The sequence below is a fragment of the Eublepharis macularius genome, chromosome 10 (assembly GCF_028583425.1).
Source record: "Eublepharis macularius isolate TG4126 chromosome 10, MPM_Emac_v1.0, whole genome shotgun sequence".
In the NCBI taxonomy this organism is placed as follows: domain Eukaryota; kingdom Metazoa; phylum Chordata; class Lepidosauria; order Squamata; family Eublepharidae; genus Eublepharis; species Eublepharis macularius.
The window spans coordinates 81,145,977-81,170,828 of record NC_072799.1 but is presented as its reverse complement, the minus strand read 5'-3'; the positions used below and the strand labels follow the sequence as shown (position 1 = coordinate 81,170,828).

General features: G+C 42.3%; 1 protein-coding gene and 1 long non-coding RNA gene across 2 annotated transcripts in view; one reads left to right on the top strand and one right to left on the bottom strand.

Annotated features, from left to right (window-relative positions):
• Nucleotides 1–5,460, top strand: part of FAM149A (family with sequence similarity 149 member A) — a 37,559-nt gene extending 32,099 nt beyond the window's left edge. Inside the window, exons 12-14 of the mRNA XM_054990507.1 lie at nucleotides 1,980–2,108; nucleotides 3,651–3,729; nucleotides 5,073–5,460. Coding sequence (XP_054846482.1) covers nucleotides 1,980–2,108; nucleotides 3,651–3,729; nucleotides 5,073–5,146 — 282 coding nt within the window. The 3' untranslated portion in view covers nucleotides 5,147–5,460. The remainder of the gene's footprint in view (nucleotides 1–1,979; nucleotides 2,109–3,650; nucleotides 3,730–5,072) is intronic.
• Nucleotides 5,461–11,543: 6,083 nt separating this feature from the next.
• Nucleotides 11,544–24,852, bottom strand: LOC129337111 (uncharacterized). Its single transcript, XR_008597775.1, has 3 exons — nucleotides 24,807–24,852; nucleotides 18,688–18,760; nucleotides 11,544–11,862 (listed from the first exon to the last, which is right to left on the bottom strand). It is a non-coding gene; the product is annotated as an uncharacterized LOC129337111 (long non-coding RNA).

The following is a 24,852-nucleotide window of genomic DNA, read 5'->3' as shown; positions in this document are numbered from 1 at the left end:
TCCCCAACACAGATGGTCCGCATTAGGAATAGCCTAGTGTGAGCTGGACAGAAATGAAATAATACGGTCTTCTTTTTGGAGAGGTGGAATAAAAATGCGTAGATAAGGCAGACCCTTGCCATTTGTCTCTTTGGGATGCACAGTTTCACTTCAGAGCCGTGTTAAGTCTGTTCGTCAGATGCATCTGACGAAGAGTGCTGTGGTTCTCGAAAGCTTTATGCTACAAATAAGCTGGTTAGTCTCAAAGATGCTCCTGGACTCTTTACAGTTTCACTTACTTCCAACCTGTGATGCCGTTTCCAGCCCACCTGTTTTTGCTTCCATGGCACCATCGTGGTAATCATTGCATCGTTCTGTGGAATACTTGGCTGTTTTGGTATTGGGCGGCCACAGCTCCTGGCCATTCACAGATACCCCAGTATGGTAAAGGTCTCCTGTGTTCCTTCCAAAAATTGCAGTGAAGAACAGGTGATAGGTGGTCTTCCAAAAATAGGTCAGTTGCTCACCAACCAGTGGACCTCCCGTCTATTTTCTACACCTGCTTGGTCTAATATTACAGTTGCCAGGAGCTGGTAAGGCTCTGCCTTCATTTTGCCTCCCTTTCTGCTTCTGCCTCCTGTCTGAATTCATTACAAGCTTGTGTGTTTGACTTTAGCAGTGGGCAGTGCTCTAAAGGTGGCCTTTAATATGGCGACCTCTTCACAATGTTTCTCAAGTCTGTTGCAGCAAAAACAAAAAGGAATCTTGGGACATGAAACAATTTCTATTGTAGCATTTAACTTTTGAGGACTGGAGTGTTCTTCATTGTCAAGTCTTTAGCTGGAGAAATAAACACACACAACGGACAGAGAAACGGAAATAACAACATTCAGTTTATATACCATTCTGCAGGACAACTTAACACCCACTCAGAGTGGTTTACAAAGTGTGTTATTATTATCCCCACAACAATCACCCTGTAAGGTGGGTGGGGCTGAGAGAGCTCCGAGAGAGCTGTGACTGACCCAAGGTCACCCAGCTGGCTTCAAGCAGAGGAGTGGGGAATCGAACCCGGCCTGCCACTCCTAACTACTACACCAAACTGTAAACAGTGTGATCAAAAGGCAGTGAAATGCTCTGAATAGAGCCGGCAATGTATTGATGCCAGGCACAATGCTTGTAAGATATGATCAGGGTTAAGGTTAGATAAGAAGTACAAGTATGCACATTTATGACTCACCTGAGATTTAAGCCAGGGAAGAAGTCCAGACACCATCTTAGTCCCCACAGCCATTCAGGCAACACTATATAATAGATGTTTAGCACAGAGGAAATCTATTACAAACATAATGAAAACATAATTATGATAAATTGTTAAGGAAATGGTTTCATAAAGGAGGATACATTTATTTACCGGGCTTTTTTTCAGCTGGAACGCAGTGGAACAGAGTTCCGGAACCTCTTGAAAGTGGTCCCATGGCTGGTGGCCCCTGATCTCCAGACAGAGGGGAGTTTAGAGTGCCCTCCGCATCGCTGAGTGGCACGGAGGGCAATCTAAGCTCCCCTCTGCCTGAAGATCAGGGGGCAGGGCCACCAGCCATGTGACCATTTTCAAGAGGTTCCAGAACTCTGTTTCACCGCATTCCAGCTGAAAAAAAGCCCTGGTTAGGAGTATCCCAGCATCTGGGAGCCCCAGTTGCGAATCTTTTCTGTGCCATGGAAGTTTACTTGGTGACCGGGGGCCAGTCACACACTCTCAGCCTAACCTACCTCACAGGGTTGTTGTGAGGGCAAAATGGAAGAGAATGGTGTATGACACTTTGATTCCCCTTCGGGGAGAAAATGTGTAATTTTAGAAGCTCTTATCTCAGTGCTTGTAGTCTAGCTGAAAGTTAGCTCTATTTTTCAAGTGGATCCATTAAAGCTAAAGCATTCTTATTTTAACCTAGTAATTGCAGTATTCCAGTGAACTAACGGGTTCCCCCCTCTTATCTTTTCAGCACAGAGGAAGATATCCTAACAGCAGAATATCCAGTGCAGTGCCTGACGCTGCTGAACGGCGGCCTCTTCGAGAGCGCACGGTCGTAATAGACCAATTTTCAAGACCTAATACTACTCACACATTCCGAGTAAGTATTTGAAACTCTGCAAACTTCAGAAAAAGAAAACAAAACTGGAAGCAGAGTATGGAAGAAACTACTTTAGCACAAACTGTGCAACTGTGGAAGCTTACTCTTGTGTGATCAGTCCTGCCGGTTTGGGATCGTAGCGGCTGTTTCTCCTTCCAGAGACTGTAGTATCAGAAGCATAACTTGGTAGAGTGGGCCATGCTTAATGCTATATCTTTTTTCTACTATGTCCTGTGCTGTGAACCCATGGCTTTGGTTTCTAAGACGTTTTGATGGCTTACGTGTAGCACAGTGCAGTCCTAAGAACACTTTTCTGGGAGTAAGCCCCATAGAATAGCCCTGAGTAGGACTCCGAAGACATCTACTTAGGATTGCTCTTACATTGTCCCCAATACCAGCTGCTGTCAATATGGCTGCCAGCTCAATTTCCCCATTATGGCTTATTTTATTTATTTATGTCATTTATAGTCCGCCTTTCTCACTGAGACTCAAGGCGGATTACACAGTGTGAGATTAGTACAGTCAATTTCAAGGACATTTCCATAAATAATGCCATAGGGTAAATAAACACAAGTTTACAAAGACAGAGCATTAGCAAGAATCCAATACAGAGTTGGAGAAATGTTGAAACAGAACATAAACAATTCTAGGGCTGACGTTAGACCACATGAAGCACAGGTAGCTCATAGGAGCATATATTTAACATACAGATAGTACATAAGGCAACAGAGTGGTGAAGTCCGTGGTCCTTAACTCATTAACAAAGCATCTGACAGCCCCTCCCTACAATACAAAAGCCTTTTTGAATAATTCGGTTTTGCATCGTTTGCAGAAAGCTAGGAATTAAAAAAACAACAATACAAGAACCTCTACTGCTGTACCTTGTTTCACAGGGTGACCATCCAGGGTACAGAGACTACATGTTAGTCTGTGTACCCTGGTTGCTTCCTAGTGCTGGTTAAGCCAGTTTGGTGTAGTGGTTAAGACCGTGGGACTCTAATCTGGAGAACCGGGTTTAATTCCTCACTCCTCCGCTTGAAGCCAGCTGGGTGACCTTGGGTCAGTCACGGCTTCTTGAGCTCTCTCAGCCCCACCCACCTCACAGGGTGTTTTGTTGTGGGGATAATAACAACATACTTTGTAAACCACTCTGAGTGAGTGTTAAGTCATCCTGAAGGGCAGTATATAAATTGAATGTTGTTGTTGTTATTATTTAGAAGGATTGTTGCCACTGAGTATGTCATTCTGGTTAATAACTAGTAAAGGAAATTTTATGTGGAAAACCAAATCTCCCTTTAAAGCCAACTAAACTTACTGCCACCATTACTTTCTGTGGCAGTGAAGTCCACAAATTAATGACCTCTTGGGTAAACTACACATGTATTGCTACACTTGAAAGTGGTTTTGACCACTCTTCAGATGTTTCTTATGAAACAGTTATATCCCCATAACTTGCGGTTCATGTCCTAGTCAACGTCTAGCCTTGATTTACTTTTTTTTTATACAACCTGTAATGGATAAAAATCTGTGTATCTCTTTCAGTTGGATACTGTTCATAAAAGGTCATTTACTTCTATGGACTTTGCTAATCACATGTGGACAGGCCAGGGAGTATTGACAGGTAAGATTTTGATTTTATTCAGAAAAAAGAGAGAGAACTGTCATCCCCATCGAAATGCCCAATTGACCCAAGCATCGTATAGAATGATGACTTTCATGTCGTCTGCGTTCACAGCACATTTCTGTTTGTGATGGGTGCAGGCATGGGTTGTGTGACAGGCCTGAGCAAGTTGGAGTCTGTCTGACTTCCCACAAGCTGGGATTCTAAACTGGGCTTAAATGATGATGTAGAACTCCAGTTTATGGGGTGAAGCAAACTCCAGGTGCCAGCATTCAGATGTAAGGGAAGACTGGAACTTGACTGAAGGTTTCTCGAGTGACAAAACTTTCTGTTGTGCTTCATGCATGAGGAAAGAGGGGAAAGAAGTGTGCAGGGATGGAAAACAAGTGGTATCTTTTCCTGTTGGGAACAAACAGAGGATCGTCATGACATCTGAATGCTGCCACTAAATTGATGGGGTTTCATGTATTCTCTAGATGCCATGCCACCTAAACCCATTGAAATAAATGGGCTTAGACTGGATTATCTCAGCATCAGATTGCATGATAGTAGTCTTCACTCATTTGAGATGTAATAATCTAGATATAGTTTCTATTGTGCTAATGTGTGTCCATTTGCACAGGGGCATTTGTGCAATAAGGAGGAACAAAAGGTGGTTTCTTATCATTGGTGCTTGTAGAAACGTTCCTGCAATGTCACGAAGGAACCAGCAGAGGGCAGCCCTCTCAACAGAAAGCATCAATGAAGCGCTTTGCTTTCTCCCCACAAAATTCTCCATTGCTTTTTAAAAATCTCATAAACTCAGTCACGTGTCATTCTATACTTTATAGGGCAGGCGCATTGTCATCAGTTGCCCCATTGTTAATGAAATGTATATCCAAAAGTGTTATTCAAAGTAAAAAAAGGGGGGGGGAGGAAATAAAAGAAGCTGGGATAGTTTGGCAATGGAGGTCACACAGGCTGAATGGAGGTCAGCAGGAGGCTGAATTTTGCATAGTGATCTGAAACACTGACAGGCTTATCAAAAGTGTATGAGGAGTTCTTTCCAAATTTTAGCATAATCAGATAGCAGAGTCAGGTTTAGTCAGGCAAAGTCAGAGATTGCACTCTTGCTCCCAAGGCTAAAGAGCAGATAATTTCTGCTCAATATGCAACCTTTATTACTGGCTCCACCTTATATAGCATTTTCTCGGCCTCCTGTGATGTAAAATAGCATTGCTCCCATTTTATAAAGGAGGAATTGAGACTGAAAACAAGGCTGTCCATTGAAAGGATTTCAGCATATGTTTTCCTTGTGCACATAAACTGTATTGCTGGAAGCTCAATGCTGTTTTTGCTTACAGGTTCACAATTCCATGTCAGATCATTTCAGAGAAATTCATCCATCTCTCGGAAGAGATTTCAGGTTGCTTCCTAACTTGGCAGAGGACAACAAGCTGATCAGTACTTGGTGGAAAAATACAATAATCAGCCTAAAGTCAAGAAGAATGAAGAACAAGTCCTGGGATTTTGTGAATTAGTATTCTGAGCCTCTGCATATGGACTTACTTTAAAAGTTGCTTCATCAAAGCATAAAGAACATTAACAAAAGCAAATGAAGGCAGTGGCTTATGTCTGAAATGCAGAATAAATGTTAGTGATACATGCTTTCTAAGGGCATGTGCTAACTTCTGTAGGAAAGTGCCTTCCTGGTTTTGATGTGGACCAATACCAGTAAAAAACTAGAACTGAGCCAAATTTTCCCCATGAGCTTTGGTTTTCATCTCAAAACTTGTAGATTCAAGTTTCACCTTTCGTTTAACTGTTTAAGCAGATTGCATGGAAATGAAAAAAATGTTTCCTTGCTTTTCATCCAAATGTTTTGCCTGTGTCAAAGATCAGATAAAGCTTGCAAAGTTTTGTCCAGCCATCTGTGCTAATCCACATGAAACAGGTCAGAAAGGTCCTGAGCCTCAGCAGCAAAGGAGTTGTGTAATTCCTTATCTTATTTGACTAAGCTCAGGAAAGAACCTGCCTAAGTTAAAGATAATGCAGTGTGCTTTTAACCAGGGCTTTTTTTCAGCGGGAACGCAGTGGAACGGAGTTCCGGAACCTCTTGAAAATGGTCACATGGCCAGTGGCCCCGCCCCCTGATCTCCAGACAGAGGGGAGTTGAGATTGCTGGCGCGGAGTGCAATCTAAACTCCCCTCTGTCTGGAGATCGGGGGCGGGGCCACCAGCCATGTGACCATTTTCTCCGCGAGCAGCCCACTGAGTTCCACCACCTATTTTCCCAGAAAAAAAAGCCCTGCCTTTAACTATACCCTCTCTTCCCTCTCTTTGCCTCATGTGACATGTAACAGGCCTATACCAATCATGCCTCTCGTGTTCACGTTAAAGGACTTAAAAGCCAGCTTTTTGAATACATATAGTATCCAAGATTACAATGAAAAACAGAACGAAAGAAACTGAAGCAAAGAGCCAAACTATATATAATGATAGAAGATCTGTGGTTGTGTTTCTTGCTGTTTTATAAAGCTTATGTTGGACTCAGAGGAAGGAAGCAGTTTAACTCCCATATCGCCTTTTTTGTAATCTAAATCATCCCTAGGGCTGCCATTGTGTCCACTGGGGAAAACAGGCACGTATATCTGTTTGTTTCTTTCCCTTTTTGTACAGTGTTTTACTTATTACGCATCAATGTGTACAGGGGACCTGTAAAGAAGAAGGTATAAATTGACAGGTGCATCAAAATTGTGTGCATGTGGGAAAGCAATCCTAAGCAGTCTATTTGGAAGTAAGTCCAGTTTTATTCAGCCTTACTCCCAGGAAAGCGTTTTTTTAGGATTGCAGCTTACATCTTCTAAATCAAGTCAAGATATCTAAAGCAGAAGAACAGTATATAGTTATTCATCAATACCACTTTCCAAATAAGATGAGGTACCTTAGAATCCAAACGTCCATAGAGGGGTTTGGATGGGGAGAATTTTGTAAATATCCTTAGCTGGCACTTCCCCAGAGTAGTCCACATATGTCCAACGTTTCAGGCAGTATGCTTATTGATTAAGTACAGATTAGGGGTGTGTATAATGGGAAAAAATGAGCTTAAATTACAGATCTCACTGGTTTGGCTTGTTAAAGCAGCTTCCAGAATGCCGAACAAAACTAGTAAATTAAATTGAAATGAGTACCTCCCACTAAAAAGTCTGGGTGTTTTGTTTCGTTTAATACCTTTGGCACTGGGCAAGCTCACCTCCCAGGGCAGTGCAGCATCTTATTTTCCTAAACAGCATCAATCAGATCCCACGGGGGGGGGGGGATGTTACATTATTGACTCTGTTGGCAGAAAAGAGAATGAGACCCATGTGCTTGAATGCATCGCCAATTGAGTCCTTGCAAGGGGAGGCCCCTCCCCTCCTATCAGCCTTGAAAACGTTTGGAAGGGAAACTTCAATCATAGGCTGCAATTTGAAAGACACTTCCCTGGGAGTAAGCATCATTGAATAACATGGGACTTGCATTTGAGTAGACCTGTTTAGGATTGTCGTAACCCCCTCCCCCGTGAGCCATTCGACTACTCTGCCCTTTCAAAAACAATCCCGCTCGCCAATCCCCCACACCAAAAGGAAAACTAATGGGGGAAACATAGGTAAGTTTGTGTGTGTGGGGGGGGGGGATTCAGCCAATCAATCTGCCTACCTGTGTGTGGGTGGTGGAGATGATCGGTAGCGAGGACGCCCTGTTTTACAGAGGAACGTTGCGCTCCAGAAGGAAGGTTTTGGATTCAGCCATCATTGTGGGAATAAAGCACAAGGATGCATGAAACCAACAGGCAACAGCCAAATGCAAAGGTAACAGGTTATTGGGACTTTAGAAAAAGAAACAACTGAACATGAAGCAGGACACTCACTTTGTACAAGTCCATCATGTGTGTGAGCCAAGCTACAAGTGACACCTTACACAGGTTGGACACTTGTCAGCTTCCCTCAAGTTTTGATGGGAAATGTAGGCGTCCTGGTTTTACAGCTTGGCTCTCCATTACAGCTGCAAGACCAGGATGCCTACATTTCCCATCAAAACTTGAGGGAAGCTGACAAGTGTCCAACCTGTGTCAGGCGTCACTTGTAGCTTGGCTCTCAGTGTGTTACTTTCCTTGAGGAAAAACTCAGAGCCAAGCTGCAAGTGACGAATTATCCTTGAATGGCAAGTGAACAGACTCACATGTGTTCCTCCCTGTTCACTTGTGTGCCACTCGATCACACAGCTCTCCATCCCGTGTCTGTGCTTGAACGGGTTCTATGTGATCGCGTGGAGTGCAAGTGAACAGGGAGGAACACACGCGAGTCTGTTCAAGGGTAATTTGTCACTTGCCGCTTGGCTCTCAGTGAATCAGTAGTTTAGGAGGGCGACTAATAGTTGATGCTGTTTTGGGTTACGCACAAAAAACAGCTGCCCCAGAGCCTTGTTTTCCCACCCCACCCTGAAAAAAACCCCTCTGCGCTTGCACATGTACAACCAAAGTGCGCACAACGAACAGAAACAAAACAAAAAACCCCAAATGGATTAATTCCAAGCCAGCTGGAACAAACTAGTAATGAAACGGGATTGTTCTGCAGCCCCCAGAACGGAAACGGAAACTTTCTAGACGCACACCCCCAGTACAGATTTCACATTCTTATGCCCTTCTCCTTTGTTTAAAAAGTATTGTCTTGCCTTTCCCTGGCTTCACTTAGCGTCACTTCTTTGGAGTGTGATTAGAGGTCCGGACTTCATTCTTTGCCAGTAATTAATGCACCATGTGCTCCATAACAGCTCCAGTAGATTTATTCTGTGGAAAAGAAGATGGCTCCCTCCAGCAGAATTATAGTTGTCAGGATCTGAGCCTGCTTTCTGGATTATGCATAATAGTCCCAAGTATGGAATTTTTCCAGCACTTTTAGAAACATCACATGCTAATATAATCCGTTCTTTTCAACTACCATTTTAGCAAATTGATTAAAGTGTTTGCTTCACAAGCCAAAGCATCATTTCATACTGTTGGCACTGCAGAAATTTGTCTAGAATTGTTTTGAAAATTCTGCTGTTTCTATTACATTAGAGACCTCAATAGACCACTCAGCCAAACTACAGCCTTGAGTCTGGGTACAGAATACAACTGGAAAGATTATTCTTTTCTTAAAGAACTATGGACTGACAATACAAAAGCCTCATTTGAAAGGAACACCTAAATGGATCATAGACCAGGACAGCAAAAAGATAGTTTGGCAGTCGGGCCTGCCTCTTCCTCCAAGGAGTCCAAAGCCGCGTTCACAGGGCTTGCCTCTTCCTCTGTTGATAGCAGCCCAGTAAGGCTGAGAAATAGTGGCTGACCCACGGTCACCAGGGTGTTTCATGATTAAACAGGGATGTGAAACTGGTGTGCTGAAACCATAGCCGTGGCCTAGAATAGCAGCATCTCCTTGCTCACAAGCCACTGCCTTCGCAAGCAGACTTGCACCCTTCCAAGTCCATTGAAACCACTGGGTTTCGAAGGGTGTAACTCTACTTAGGATGACATCATGTCAATTTGGTTTGGATCCAATGTAAAAGTTCTACTAGCAGAAGGACAGGAGTGGTTTTTGCTGTTTCTCCTCTTCCGCTGCAGAGTCTGACCCTCTTGCCATTTCTGGGTATCCACTGTCCCCCGGAAGGAGCATTTCAGGGTGGATTTTGGGCTGCATCTCGAGGGGGTGGTGACAAAGTCCCACTCCACTGATGGAAATCCCTTCCAGCAGGACAGATTTTCCACAGGATTCAAGCCACTATCTCAAACATGTATATTCTTTCCCCTTCCACTGCTCATATTTCAAAGTTTTTGGTACCTTGTATCAAGTGGGAAGTGGGGCTTGGAATGTTATCACCAGGGCTTTTTTTCAGCTGCAGTGCAGTGGAACAGAGTTTCGGAACCTCTTGAAAATGGTCACATGGCTGGTGGCCCCGCCCCCTGATCTCCAGACAGCGGAGGGCAATCTAAACTCCCCTCTGGAGATCAGGGGTCAGGGCCACCAGCCATGTGACCATTTTCTCTGAGGGCAACCCACTGAGTTCCACCACCACTTTTCCCAGAAAAAAAGCCCTGGTTATCACTGTCAGTGGACATCCGGTTGTGCCCTGTAGTCTTTGATTGCTGAACAAAATACTTACCTAAAATGGTCGCCAATGTACACCATTTAAAATAAACATTTCAGTATGCACATCGGTAAAATTCTCAGGTGCGTTCTTTAAAATGTTTCACTTGTGCGCTAAGTACTGTTCAAATAACTTCATCCAGCTCTTCTGCTATGATTGAGATTGAATTGTAAAGTTTGGAAACTTAATCGTGGTTCCCTGAATGGCCTTTATTGTTTCTGGTCTGAAATTATGCAACCAGGTTTTATTGGATACTTTATTAGCTCTGAAAAATGCTCTGCCCTTCTTTTGGTTCTTCAGCACAGTATGTCCTGTCAAAAGCACTTAACACGCCTGCTTAGCTCAAGGCTGTGTACAGAAGCCAGGCAGCAACTGAGAGGAAAGGGCAAAACTTGTTTGATTTCCTAACCAATGTGTTAGATAAGCTACAATAATAACCGGCCAGGTGCCAGTTGAATTCTTTTGCAGCACCATTGCAGCCAGGCTTACTGTTTTCTGCAAAGTCTGTATTTTCAGAGCAAATAATTCTTGATTAATCCTCAACAGGTGTATGAGGGTGGGAAGAAGGACAGGGAACATGTTCGAAGGACTGGCGATTACTGTGTGGAAGTGATGATGAGACATTAGACCTTGGCTATGAGCCGTCTTTTCACAACAACAGAAAATAAAAACGATAAGGCAGGTTTGACTATGGATTCAGAGATCAGCCTGGTCGTGGCAGCAATAATCCATGCATTTCATAATCATCACACTCTGCTTTTTTCAAATGTCTGTGGGGAAACAGCAGAATGCTCGGACATGTAGAGGAGAATCCCTGCACATTAGCACCATACCAGTTTCAATTCTCCTGCCAAGTTTCTTTCCCTGTCATGTCCGTACCCCTGCCATAGTAAACATTACGCGTATGAATCCTTGCAGTCATAAAAGTCCAAGGTGCATAGCTGCTTTGTTTATACTTCCGTGATCAGAATGCTGAAAATGGGTTCTTCTCCTTTTGTGCGCAGAACACTATGCAAAGCTTTTTTCCTACCTTAATCTGTTGCCCTGCTGATAGTTTACAATTTGTTTAGATTTTCAGAATAAATCACACCCAGCAGATGTGGGGGCGGGGAAGCACTTTATTAGCTTTAAAGCTGAATTGGATCAGTTCAAGAGTCATTGTCATGCAGTGGTTAGACCCTCCGTAACCTACTAACTACTCCAGTCTAAGAGCCAAAACACACGTTAAGAAATACCTAGGTTCTCTTACCTCAAGGTTTGCCGGGATCTGTAGGCGTCCTGGAAGCTTAAAGTTTAGCATTTACAGAGCAGCAGAGAGGGAAATACAGGCGCCTGTATTTCCCTTCCCCTTTCTGCTGCTCTGTAAATGCTAAACTTTAAGCTTCCAGGACGCCTACAGATCCAAGCAAACTTTGAGGTAAGAGAACAAGTTTAGCATTTACAGAGCAGCAGAGAGGGAAATACAGGCACCTGTATTTCCCTTCCCCTTTCTGCTGCTCTGTAAATGCTAAACTTTAAGCTTCCAGGACGCCTACAGATCCCGGCAAACCTTGAGGTAAGAGAACACGTGCTGAACCTAGGTATTTCTTAACGTGTGTTTTGGCTCTAAGACACAAGAGTGTAGTATATGAGTAAAAATTACAATATACAGTCCAAAGAATCTGGAGCAAGCCATACCATTATATAACAATTATAGCATTTATAGAATAATTGTATGAACCACAAACATTTCCACTGATGCACAAACAAAAAGTAATGTACAACTAAAGAATCACTGAGTTAAGACACGGTTCCATACATATTAAAAATCACAATATGGCTAGAATATAAAGAGGTTTCAGGAAAGTCCAGTAAGCTGTCTAGTGCAATCAATATCTTCAGTGCTGTTGATTCAAGAAATCTCTGTAAGAATGTGTTGTGTAAAGGCTCACCCTCCAAAAAGTGTATTGTTCATGCCATAGATCCAGAGGAGTCAGCCGTGTTAGTCTGTAGTTGCAAAATAATATATAATATGTTTATTGCTTTTCCGGCCAAAGCCATAAGCCATACAAACACCAACAAAATATGAACTGTACACTTGAACATACCCAATTCACATAGACATAACTCATCATTATCACTTTAAACTATCTAAACTCATGAAAATCTTGTTTCTTTATCACTGTGGCTAAAAAGGAAGCCGCTATAGCAGAGGTTTGATTGTCAGGAAAGTTATCAGACAATAACACTGAGATTGCCCAAGGAAGGAAGGGAAGCTTTTCTTTTAACGTAATAGGAATAATAAATCTCTTTCGTTACTCCACTTAGGGCAAAAAACTATTATATGATCCAAGGTCTCTAACTTTCCTTGTCCACAGTCACAAACTCGTTCAGAATAAGGGAGTCCAGAGAAATGACCAGAAAGCACTTTAGAGGGGAAGGAGTTAAGTCTAGCCAATGTGAAGGCTCTGCGTTGAGCTGGAATCTTTAAAGAATAGCAATAAGATGGAATAGCCTCTGGGGGTGAAAGTCCCAGGGATAAGCTTGAACATGTACGTCTGGCTCCCTGGAGAGTACTGCTGTAATCGAGATGCTTTAGTTTTAATTTTATAACTCTGAGGGCCTCATTTGTCTGTAAAGATGTTATATCAATATCCAGAATTTTTAGCTTCTGGTTAATTAAATTAGCTCGGCTACTCTTATAGGTATCCTGTGAGATCAAATGTGCAAAACCTACTTTCCCTGAATTGTCCTTGTAAATTTCCTTGTTCAAGAACAACTTAAAGGCTGTAATCCATGCTCTCTTCTCAATTGAGGGTTGGGCGAATTCCACCCTAAGTGCAGTGCCTGCTACGCATCTCAGGACTGCCGCTATCTCCCTCAAAAATGTGTGTAGAGGGGTGTCAAGGTTGTCGGATACACCTTCAATCCACACTCCACACCCATGAAGTATCTGTGGGATAACCTTAGCATTAAAAATCCTAATGGCTGCTGGTATATGTTTTGCTCCTTTGGAGTAAAAGAATTTTTAAATTGCCATTGATGAGATGTTTGCAGCCTTCAGAGCAGCCTGAATATGTGGTTTCCATGATAGATTGTAATTAAAAGTGATACCAAGATAACTAAGGGAGGGGACTCTCTCCAAAGCCCCTCCCAGTACTCTTATCGATTTGGAGCCATTATGGAAGGACCGGGAAAATCTCAGGACTTTTGATTTAGCATAATTAACTTTAAGTTCCTCATTATTACAATATGTGATAAATGTGTTAATTAGTGATTTTAAACCTAATTCTGTTTTGGAGATAAGGAGAGCATTGTCTGCGTATAAAAGAATCAAAATTGGAGTATTTGCTAGATAAGGGGGGTGTCTGGTATGTGATTTCACAAATGGAATCATATCATTAATGAATAGATTAAATAAGGATGGAGCCAGCAAACAACCTTGTTTCACACCTTTATCGGTTTGAAAACTTGGAGTTAATTGACCCTGCCAGTTGTACCTAATTTGGGCGGAAGTGTCAGTATATAAGTTCATAATTAAATATAAAAGTCTTTTATCTATTGTAGATTCTGACAATTTACGCCACAATCTACAACGATTAATAGAATCAAATGCGGTCTTCAAATCCATGAAGGCCACATAGAGTTTACCGCCGGGGGGTGCCAAATATTTGCTTGCTAGATGATGTAAAACCAAACAATGATCCATAGTCGAGGCCCCTGTACGGAAGCCTGTTTGTTCAGGGTAGAGTACTGCTTCTCGATCCATCCAATCCGTTAACCTATCAAGAAGTTGTGCTGCAAAGATTTTCCCTGGAATAGAAAGTAGACTTATAGGACGATAGTTATAAGGGTCGGACCTATTACCTTTCTTATAAATTGGGATTATAATTGAACACTTCCAGTAGTTGCAAAATAGTAGAGTCCAGTAGCATCTTTAAGACTAACCAACTTTATTGTAGCATAAGCTTTTGAGAACCACAACTCTCTTCTCATCTGATGATACATCTGACGAAGAGATCTGTGGCTCTCGAAAGCTTATGCTACAATAAATTTGGTTAGTCTTAAAGGTGCTACTGGACTCTTTACTATGCATTCTATAAGCACAGATGATTCGTACATGCAATCTTTTCCAATAAGACCACCTTGGAGAAAAGCACTTTATTAATTTAAAGCTGAAATGAATCAATTCAAGAGCCATTGTGTAGTGGTTAGAGGCAGAACAGCATCTGGGAGAAGGAGTTTCAAATCCCCACCCTGCCACGAAGTTCAGTGGCTGACCTGTGGCCAATCACTATCTAGCATAACCTGCCTTACAGGGTTGTGAGAATAAAATGGAGGAGTGGAGAGCAATATGAGCTTCTTGGGGAAAGGGGGGGGTATAAATAAATAAGAGGCATCCTATGATCAGTCCAATATGTTGGCTTTCATTGTCAAAGACAGTTTGTGTTCTCTGCGTTGTCAGACATGACTGGGATGGTGGGAAACTAGATGGGGTAAACAGGGTTGATTCCAGACGGCCCTCCGCCTCCCGAAACGTCGCGCGTCATCGCACGGAAAATGCAAAATATCGTGTTTTCTTGCACGAGTTTTGCACGAGGTCGCGCAAAAGTCACATGAGAAAACGTGATATTTCACGTTTTCCACGCGACGATGCGTGACGTTTCGGGAGGCAGAGGGCCGTCTGGAATTGGCCCAGGTCTGAAAAAAAACCCTGTTCTTGGGGGAGAAAAGGCTTATAGGAGTAATCTTGCTTCCTTTTTCAGAACCTTTGTCAACAAATGAAGTCTGAGGTTTGGGTGTTTTACTGCAGAATGAGCAATGCAGAAAACAATAATGTAAGACTAAAAGGTCAGGATTAAACCAAAGACTCAACTAATCTAACAACTGCCCACAATGTCTGCGTTTCAGAATCTCATAAGATAGAGTCCCCAGTATGTAGTAAACAGTCTCAAAAACTAGACATTAACTTTTGTTATGGAAACCTAAAGCTCGTTTACCATCAGTGCCTAAATTATTATTAAATATGTATCTGTGCTAACAATGGAGAGCCAGTTTGGTAAAGTGGTTAAGACTGGCAGAACTCTAATCTGGAGAACCGGGTTTGTTTCCCCACTCCTCCCCTTGAAGCCAGCTGGGTGACCTTGGGTCAATCAAGCTCCCTCAGAGCTCTCTCAGCCCCACCCACCTCACAGGGTGATTGTTGTGAGGATAATAATATCTCTGAGTAGGCGTTGTCTTGAAGGGCAGTATATGAATCAAATGTTATTATCTATCAGGGTAATTTGTGGCAGTTAATCCCATAATCATTTGTGTGTTATGCAAGCGATACTTTCTTTTGATTATTATGGGCCTCCTGCCAATCAGTTTTGCAGAAAGGTATGGCATACAAGTGTTTTCAGAGTGATGGAGATAATTCCCACTTGTTCTCTCCATCCTGTACATACAATGTTTTTACAGGTATTTGGAGCCAGGGTTTTGCTAGAGGTGCGAGCTCTTGTCTCGTAGCCTGTGGAACTGTGTAAGCTGAGCCAGTGGACACCAGCCCTGGATACCCTTGAGGTTCATCACCCACTTCTACATCATATTGGAAGCCGGTTGGGTTATACACTTCTGTTACATATTTTCAAGAGAGCCAGTTTGGTATAGTGGTTAAGAGCGGTGGGACTCTAATCTGGAGAGCCGAGTTTGATTCCCCACTCCTCCACTTGAAGCCAGCTGGGTGACCTTGGGTCAGTCCCAGCTCTCTCAGAGCTCTTTCAGCCCCACCCACCTCACAGGATGTTTTGTTGTGGGGAATAACACACTTTGTAAACCGCTCTGAGTAGGTGTTAAGTTGACCTGAAGGGTGGTATATAAACAATGTTATTATTTGGGCTTGGCAGCATCTTAAAAACCAACCAGATTTCCAGGGAATCCCATATCTAGTAGGTCTTTGAGGTGCTACAGGACCTGAATCTTGCTCTTCGGCAACAGACAATAAAAAAATTAATGCACATTTTGTTTTTGAGTCCCGTGTGGAAGAAAAACAGGCTCAGATATCAAAGTAAAATAGCATGTTAATTTTGGGGTGTATGTCAATGAAAGGGTCAGTCAGTGTGTGAGCGTGGCTTGAAGGGAAATCGGATGGACTGCATTGCCATACCTAAAATCCATACAAGCCTCAGTGGAGATGTTGCCTAAGGGACTCAGCGTATTACACAATTTTTAGATGGAATTGAATACATGTCTGCTTGTAGGTTTCTTGCACGTAGGTTGTCACAATTCCGCATGTGAAGGCTTTCTACCAAGAAACGGTGTGTGCATCCATCCTGCAGGGTAATCGACATGCAGATAGCTGTAATGCAGAATTCTTTTAACTTTGTTCTTTCTTTGTTGTAAGTGGATAACTTGAATTGCTGCTATATGCCAATAAAGGCTAATTTGAACTTGAACTTGACATGAAGATAGCACATTAATCCCCGTACAGGAATGTTTTCATGTGAAGCGTCTCTCAATCAAGCATTACCTAATTGTTTTGCCACTTTTTCAAATTGTAAAGTTTCTGTTGCTCTTTAACAGCAACCAAATATTATTTATGGAACATTAAATGAATACCTCCGCTGCTTAGTTAACCTTATGACACATAAGACTTAAAAGCTATGCGGGGGAACGTATTGATGCTAAAATAGACTACTGTGAGCTTCTAAAAATGTGAAGCAAAGTAGAGGTTAAAAAAAAGATCCTATTAACTGTATTGTCGAAGGCTTTCACGGCCGGAGAACGATGGTGGTTGTGGGTTTTCCGGGCTGTATTACCGTGGTCTTGGCATTGTAGTTTCTGACGTTTCACCAGCAGCTGTGGCTGGCATCTTCAGAGGTGTAGCACCTTTTCCACACTGTGACACTGAGAGATCTCTGTCTTTTGGTGCTACACCTCTGAAGATGCCAGCCACAGCTGCTGGCGAAACGTCAGAAACTACAATGCCAAGACCACGGCAATACAGCCCGGAAAACCCACAACCACCATCCTATTAACTGTTAATTATACTATATTTATAGTGTTTACAGATTCTAAAACCAAATTTGGGTGGGCACTTAACTGATAGCAATGTTGAAAAATCAAAAGCAATATAATACCTTTTTATTCAAAAAGGCTTTTTACTCAGGAGGGCTGCCTTGTAGGGAGGGGGTCTCATATGCTTCGCTAATGAGTTAGGGACCTTAAACTTCACCACTATGTTGCCTTGCATATTATCTGTTGCTTTGAATATGTACTCCTATGAATCTGTTCTTCATGTTTTCTAATGTCAGTTTCAGTATTTCTTCAACTCTGTATTGGATCCTTGCTAATGCTACATCTTTGTAAACTTAGATTTATTTAATCTTTGTCGTTGTTTATGGAAATGTCCTTGACACTGATTGAACTAATCTCACACTATGTAATCCATGAGTCTCAGTGAGAAAGGTGGACTATAAATAAATAAATAGATAAATAAGACCAACTAAAAACAAACAACACAATGTTAAATCTTTCAAGCTCTTCATTACACTGGACTTTAAACAAAAATGAGGAGGAAAAATATGTTCAGGCCATAATCTTAAGGCTTCTTACTTGAATCTGTATAGGATGCTCTGCCGACTTCAGTGTGTGCAAGGTAGCCTACTGGGAAGAAGCAAAAAATGGAAGCTATCCAATTGACAGCATCTTTTGGCAGCGCACAGCAAAGGGCGGGGGGGGGGGGCGTTGCATAAGCTTTGGCTTGACTGTCCTTAGTCATCACCTCCAAAACGTGTCATTTAAATGCAAACACCTAAATTAGAGATGTATCTTTGAAAGAAATTACTTGGCTGCTTTACACTATTGTAAGAACACAGCTAATACTTTGATCCTGATCTATCAAGGTCAGTATTGTGTGTTCTACTGGCAGTAGCTATCTAGGGTGGTGGAGATATTTCACATGACCTGATTCATTTAACGAGATGCTGAGGGCAGAACCTGAGCCATTCTCTTTGCAGAAGAGAATGCTACTGAACTATGGTCCTTCCATGACTACGCTAGGATTCTTTTATTCTGTGCGCAGCACTCCTGGTTACGTGTAGTTTTATAATTATTTTCCAGAATTTTTTTTTTTACAAATTATAGCCAGGGGCTGCAATTTAAAGGAAAGTCCATTGCTGGGGGGAAAGGAACTATTTAAACCTTTCTCCTCATGTCTTTCTCCCATCAAAAATTGTCATACAATTCGGAAATGAACTAACAAGGTCCTTGTAAAGGACAGTGTATTCGTCTCTCTTTTGGGGGATATTCCCGATTTTTACCATGTTATGAAAGAAATTCTCCTAGAGACACTGTTTGGAAAAGATGAGAAGGAAAATATTTTGTGCCTATTAACTGGACATAACTCTCACATGTGAGAAGTTTCAAAAGTAGGAGAGATGAACGAAGCGATTGATTCCTAGAAAGACTGTAGGAGCGACTGTATACTTCACAACCATGAAATTATCAGCATTTTTGTATTGAGCGATATGGGTTGCTGCCTGGATTATACATTGTCTGAATTTTATGTTGTTAATGTGATTTTATTGTTGAATATATTTATATGATGTGATCCACTCTGAGCCCACTTGCAGACTATAAATCTAACAAACGAATAAATAAATAATATTTTTGTAATTTTCCAATAGGAAAAAATATTAAACAACATCTACAAGAAAAGAACACAGATATGAAGCCCATATGCCAATTAGTTATTTAAAGGAGAGAAGGATATTTAAATATCATTAATGCAAGATGCAATTGCTGTTAGACATTATTTAATCAAAACTTGAACTGAATTCATCTTTTCCTTACCGCTTACATCTAATAGTCAGCGACGGTCCCTCATAGCGGTAAGCGGATCTTCATGACCGGGTCAGCCTTAGCTCTGATAGAGGGTTCCACAAATCCAGAGCAACCACAGATAGGAGGGGAAACAGGGTGGATAAAAATCAATGATTTTTTTTAAAAAATCAAAAAAATCAGATTTTTAAAATTTAAATTGGATTTTTTTAAATAAAATGCTTTTTGAGGAAAATATATTACCATCCAAAGGTTATTCCATCATGAAATAAAGATTAGTTTTTAATCATGTAGAATAAGGCTGTATATGTTTAATTTTTTTGGTAAATAAATTCCATTAATCCATTCACAATGTCATGCTCTTCCAGAGGTTTTTGTAAGATTATTGGGCAGTTTCTCTGCCTACAAGATATTATCACAGATGCTTGGTTTTGCAGTTCTCAAAACTGAATTTGTGTCAGCTCAGCAGAGATCACATGCCTCTTCTTCACAGCAAAAATGTTATAACATGAACAGAGTTGAGAAAAAGACCTTAATCCTATTGTTCTACAAACCTATGAAAACAGAATCAACCCCTCCAGTGCTAAGTTTCAAGAAGTTCAGTGAATAGAAACAATATTTTTCTGATTGTTTGGAGTGGAATAGATCTGCACAAGAAGAAACTAAGTGTGAGAAGGGAGGGGCAAGCAGTACAAAATGAAAGTGAAACTTTTTGAGCACAATACTACACAAGTCTTTGGATCTTTTGTGTGTATGACCTGAGGTTTATCACATTCTTTCCTTGGAGGAAAAAACCTATAATGGCAGCAGGCCGTAAAAGAGACCCAGTTTGGGAATACTTTAATGAAGTTTCTTTACCTATCGGTAAAGCAGGCATCTACTTGCATATTAAAGTTATACCAGCAAGAATTAGTCTTTATGTAGACAACTATGATTTAAATCAAGCCTTAATGACTAGTGATTTAAATTGTGATTTAAATCAGTTTGATTTAAATCAAATCCACCCTGAGGGGAAATCTTTTTTTTTTTAAAATTGAGTGTCAGTCCCTGGCAGGTAGATCCCTCAAGCTCATCTGTAGTGAACACACATTGGTTCCATAAGAAGTAGCTTTATTAGAATCCACACAGTTCAGGTCTGCTGCACTCCATCGCAGAGTTTGACAGAAGTGGCAATTCAAATCAGGTAATTTGTTGTACTTCATTTTCCCGCACTTCAAACAACAGTTTTGGCGTGCATCTTACACAGGTTCCGTGAGAATCAACTTAGTTATGACCAGGGCTTTTTTTCAGTGGGAATGCAGTGGAAAGGAGTTCCGGCACCTCTTGAAAATGGTCACATGGCTGGTGGCCCCGCCCCCTGATCTCCAGACAGAGGGGAGTTTAGATTGCCCTCTGCGCTGAAGAGCGGCAAAGAGGGCAATTTAAACTCCCCTCTGTCTGGAGATCAGGGGGGCGGGGCCACCAGCCATGTGACCATTTTCACCGAAAGCGATTTAAACTTTAAAAAAATTCCCCCTTGTTCCAGCTGACCCAAAGTGACGTCATTGTGTGGTCCTGAGTTCCACCACTGAGTTCCACCACCTCTTTCCCCAGAAAAAAAGCCCTGGTTATGACTATGAATCAGATAGTCAATAACTTATTACCAGCATTTGGGGTTAGTAGCTGAGGTTGGCATTTAGACATTTCAAGGTTACTTCTAGCATATTTCTCTAAGATAAGGGAGAGGCCCTTGCTTGAGTCTTTAGCAACATCTGCACTACAATTATGCAGGAAGAGAGAGTGTGTGCATATTAATTAATATACATTAATACAGTAACACGACTTTAGCATAATGTCAGCAGTAGTAATATCAGTATCAGTAAAACAATCATGGTATGTATGTAGACAGTCAGACATGACATTGAGAGTAACTCCCCCTAACCTATTAGCAGCATCTATGCATGTGCAGACAACGGCAAACCATCCCTGCAGCACTTGGATAGCTTTTGGATTGCCAACACACACACACACACACACAATAATGATAATCTCCATGAGGAGAAATAGCTGAAGGGTGGTGAGTTAGAGCTGGCAGCAGGATGCAGAAGTTGGAACTGGAGGAGGCAAGCTGATCGTGAGTGGGCAGTAAGCCAGGGCTGACAGAGACAAGCAGTCAGTGAAAGGGGGGAGAGAAATAAAATGGAGGGCAGGAGAATGATATGAGCCATTTTGGGTACCCATTGGGAAGACAGGCAGGGTACAAAAAAAGTAAATAACATTCCATTCACCTGCAAGGCCTTGTTAAATCAAGTTACCAGTATTTCAAATTAATTAGGAAAAGTTGTTTAATATTCGTGTTCTGCTACTTCAACGACAGAGGAAAGGTTTCAGAGTGAAGCAACGGACAATATAAGTGCAGGCACCTTCTCCGAACAGCAGAGTGCATAACCAAAGTAGAGGGTCTCACAGGTGCACCACATTTCCACCAAATATTGCTCTGTCTTGCTGCTGCGTGCTTTCTGGATTTCATTCAAGTTTTTTTCCCCAAATGCAACTGCTTGTTCTTCATCTCCATTTTTAGCCATGCATCTTCAGACGCATCCTTTAAATTATTGACATCGGATAGAATGCACTGCCTACTTTTTGCACCTGTGAAGTCAGTGGCATGCAGTTGAAATGATTAGTGTGTTTCTAGTTTTGGATCTTCTTGACACTGAATGCTTGACTATTATGTATTTTGCCTGCTTCATATTTACAAATTCCTCAGCCCAGACAGTTGTATTATCCTCCATTATTACTTTTATGTCTGGGTTTTATGCTATCTGGCAAGGGTCATTTCGTAGAAAAAGAGCTGGAGGAACTAATTAGCATAACTCATTAGCATATGCCACGCCCCTTGACACCACTGGAAGTATGTCATTAGCATAACTGGTTTGCATATGCCACACTCCCTGACATCACCTATCCTGGCTGTTTTGGACCCAATCCTGGCCATTCAGGGCTGAAATTGGGCCCAAAATGGCAAAAAGGGGCTGGAAATGGCTGGAAAAGGGTCCAAAATGGTCAGGATCAGGCCACTGCTGAGTGGGAAAGTGATCCACCACCCGTCAGAGGCCCAATCCAGGCCGTTTTGGCCCCAATCCAGGCCAAAATGGGCCCAAAAAGGCTGTCAGGTGGGCGGGGCCACCTGTCATATGATCTCTTTGGGGAACTGCTGGAACTGCGTTCCTGTGCGTTCCCCCTCAAAATGAGGCCTGCTATCTGGAGCTCAGCCTTCCTTCCAACCTTGTAGAGACACATCTAACCATTTAGTCATAGGTACCTTATTTTATAGGTCACCAGAGCTACCTGTTTCTCAAATCTAGGTGTGGAACTTGAGCTTATAATTAAGCTCCTCAAGCTTGGCGTGAGACGTAACAGAAGGAAGATGGCTTCCTTACCTTCAAGCTGTTTAGTATGGATTTATTTATTTGGATTTCTGAACCACTCTCCCCCGTAACCGGGCTCAGGGCGGTGTACAACATGCCAATACAGTTCCAGCAGCATAATTAAATTGCATAATGAAATATATAAATAGTTATAAATCAAAACAGTCAATCAAGGCAGAAACCATTGAAATAATACAATCTGAACTATAGAGGGTGTTAAACAGTATATAGTCTTCCCTCTACGAAGGGACAGAATGGGGATGGATATGGTAGTAAGAGTTGCTGTCCTCAGCCATAAACCCAGTGGAACAGCTCTTTCTTATGCAGCCTGCAGAACTGTGTTAGGTCTCGCAGGGTGCAGATGTCGGCAGGCAACAGGGCTTTTTTTCTGGGAAAAGAGGTGGTGGAACTCGGTGGGTTGCCCTCGTAGAAAATGGTCACATGGCTGGTGGCCCTGCCCCCTGATCTCCAGACAGAGGGGAGTTTAGATTGCCCTCCGCGCCACTGGCGCGGAGGGCAATCTAAACTCCCCTCTGTCTGGAGATCAGGGAGCGGGACCACCAGCCATGTGACCATTTTCAAGAGGTTCGGGAACTCCGTCCCACCGCGTTCCTGTTGAAAAAAAGCCCTGCGAGGCAGAGAGTTCCACCAGGCAGGCACCAGGTCAGAGAAGCCCTGGCTCTGGTCAAGGACAGCCGGACACCTTTTGGGCCAGGGATCACCAGAAAATTCTGATCTTCTGAGTGTAACACTCTTCAGGGGACGTACCAGGAGAGATGGTCCTGCAGAAACATTGGATCCCAGACTGTGAAGAGCCTTAAAGGTTCATACCGTAACCTTGAAACATATCCGGTGCTCAACCTGGAGCTAGTGCAGCTGGCGAAGCACTGGTTGAATATGTGCTATCACTGGGGTACCTGTAAGGACCTGCACCACTGCATTCTGGACCAGCTGTAATTTCTGGGTCAGATTCAAGGGCAGCCTGGCACAGAACGAGTTGTAGTAGTCTAGCCTGGAGGTGACCATTGAATGGATCACTGTGGCTAGATCTGGGTGAGAGAGGAAGGGAGCCAGTTGCCTGATCTGTTGTAGTTGGAGAAACGCCAGTCTGGCAACATTCATGATCTGGGCCTCCATTGATAAGGAGGCATCCAGAACCAAACCCAGGCTCTTGATGGTTGATGCCGGTATTAAAGGCACACCAGTATTTATTGAAAATATTTATATCCCTCCTTTTCACAATGCCTAAGGCAGCTTACAAAATATAAATGTACACAACACAAATAGAAACGTAATTAAAATACATCAAATTAAAGTAGGGCAGCTTGCCTCTTTTCTTTGTTTTTATTGTCTCTTTAAAGCAGGTCTCCCAACTAAGTTAACTAGGAGGCCCAACTAAGTTAACTAGGAGGCTCCAATTAGTGCGAAATGCTGCAGCTCGACTGTTATCAGGAGCAAGCAGGAGCATGAACATCACTCCCATCCTACAGTCGCTCTATTGGCTACCTATCAGCTACTGCGCTCAATTCAAGGTATTAGTTATTACATACAAAGCTCTTCACGGCTTTGGTCCAGCATACCTACAGGACCGCCTCCCTATGTTCCTCCACGACAGCTTTGCTCATCTGAACAGGGTCTCCTGCAGGTGCCAGCCTGCACACAGGTGAAGTCAGCAGCAGCCCATACACAGGCTTTCTCTGTGGTGGCCCCTACCCTGTGGAATGACCTGCCTGAGGAAGTCAGAAGAGCCCCCACTCTCGTGGCCTTTCGTAAACGATGCAAAACCGAACTATTCAAAAAGGCTTTTTACTTAGATGGGAGGGCTGTATTGTAGGGAAGATGCTTTGCTAATGAGTTAGGGACCATAGACTTCATCACTATATTGCCTCACATATTATCTGCTGCTTCAAATATGTACTCCTATATACCACCAGTGCTCCATGTTGTCTAATGTTAGTCCTAGAATTAATTATGTTCTGCTTTAGTATTTTTTCTATTCTGTATTGGATTCTTGCTAATAATATGTATTTTAAACTTGTATCTATTTACCCTATGGTACGGTTTATGAAATGTACTTGATACTGTATTGAAATGTACTTGATACTGATTGTACTAATCTCATACTATATAATCCGCCTTGAGTCTCAGTGAGAAAGGCAGACTATAAATGACACAAGCCAGTTTGGTGTAGTGGTTAAGAGCACGGGACTCTAATCTGGAGAGCCAGGTTTGATTCCCCACTCCTCCACTTGAAGCCAGCTGGGTGACCTTGGGCTAGTCACAGCTCTCTGGAGCTCTCTCAGCCCCACCCACCTCACAGGGTGTTTTGTTGTGGGGAATAACACACTTTGTAAACTGCTCTGAATGGGTGTTAAGTTGTCCTGAAGGGTGGTGTATAAATCAAATGTTGTTGTTGTTGTTATAAATAAATATAAATAAATAAATATGGATTGTGTGATTATAGTATGCCTTTGTAACTTCTGCTTTTCTCTTCTATGGGTTATTTTTAAGTTTAGGAAGTCATTTGTCCTTGTGGAGCTGTGCCTGTACTGCTGTTGTTTAGGGAAAAAAGAAAAAACTCCTGAGAGCTTTGATCACAGACCTCTCAGCATCATAGGTAGTTTGACCCTGAGACCTCAAGGCCGCACCCCTTGAGAGGCTTGCCATTGGTCCCTGCACATATTCTTTGGAATTCTCATATCAAACTTACTAATTAATATTTACCTTGAATAATCCTGAATTCCTGATCTCTTCCTTTTTTACTCTTTCC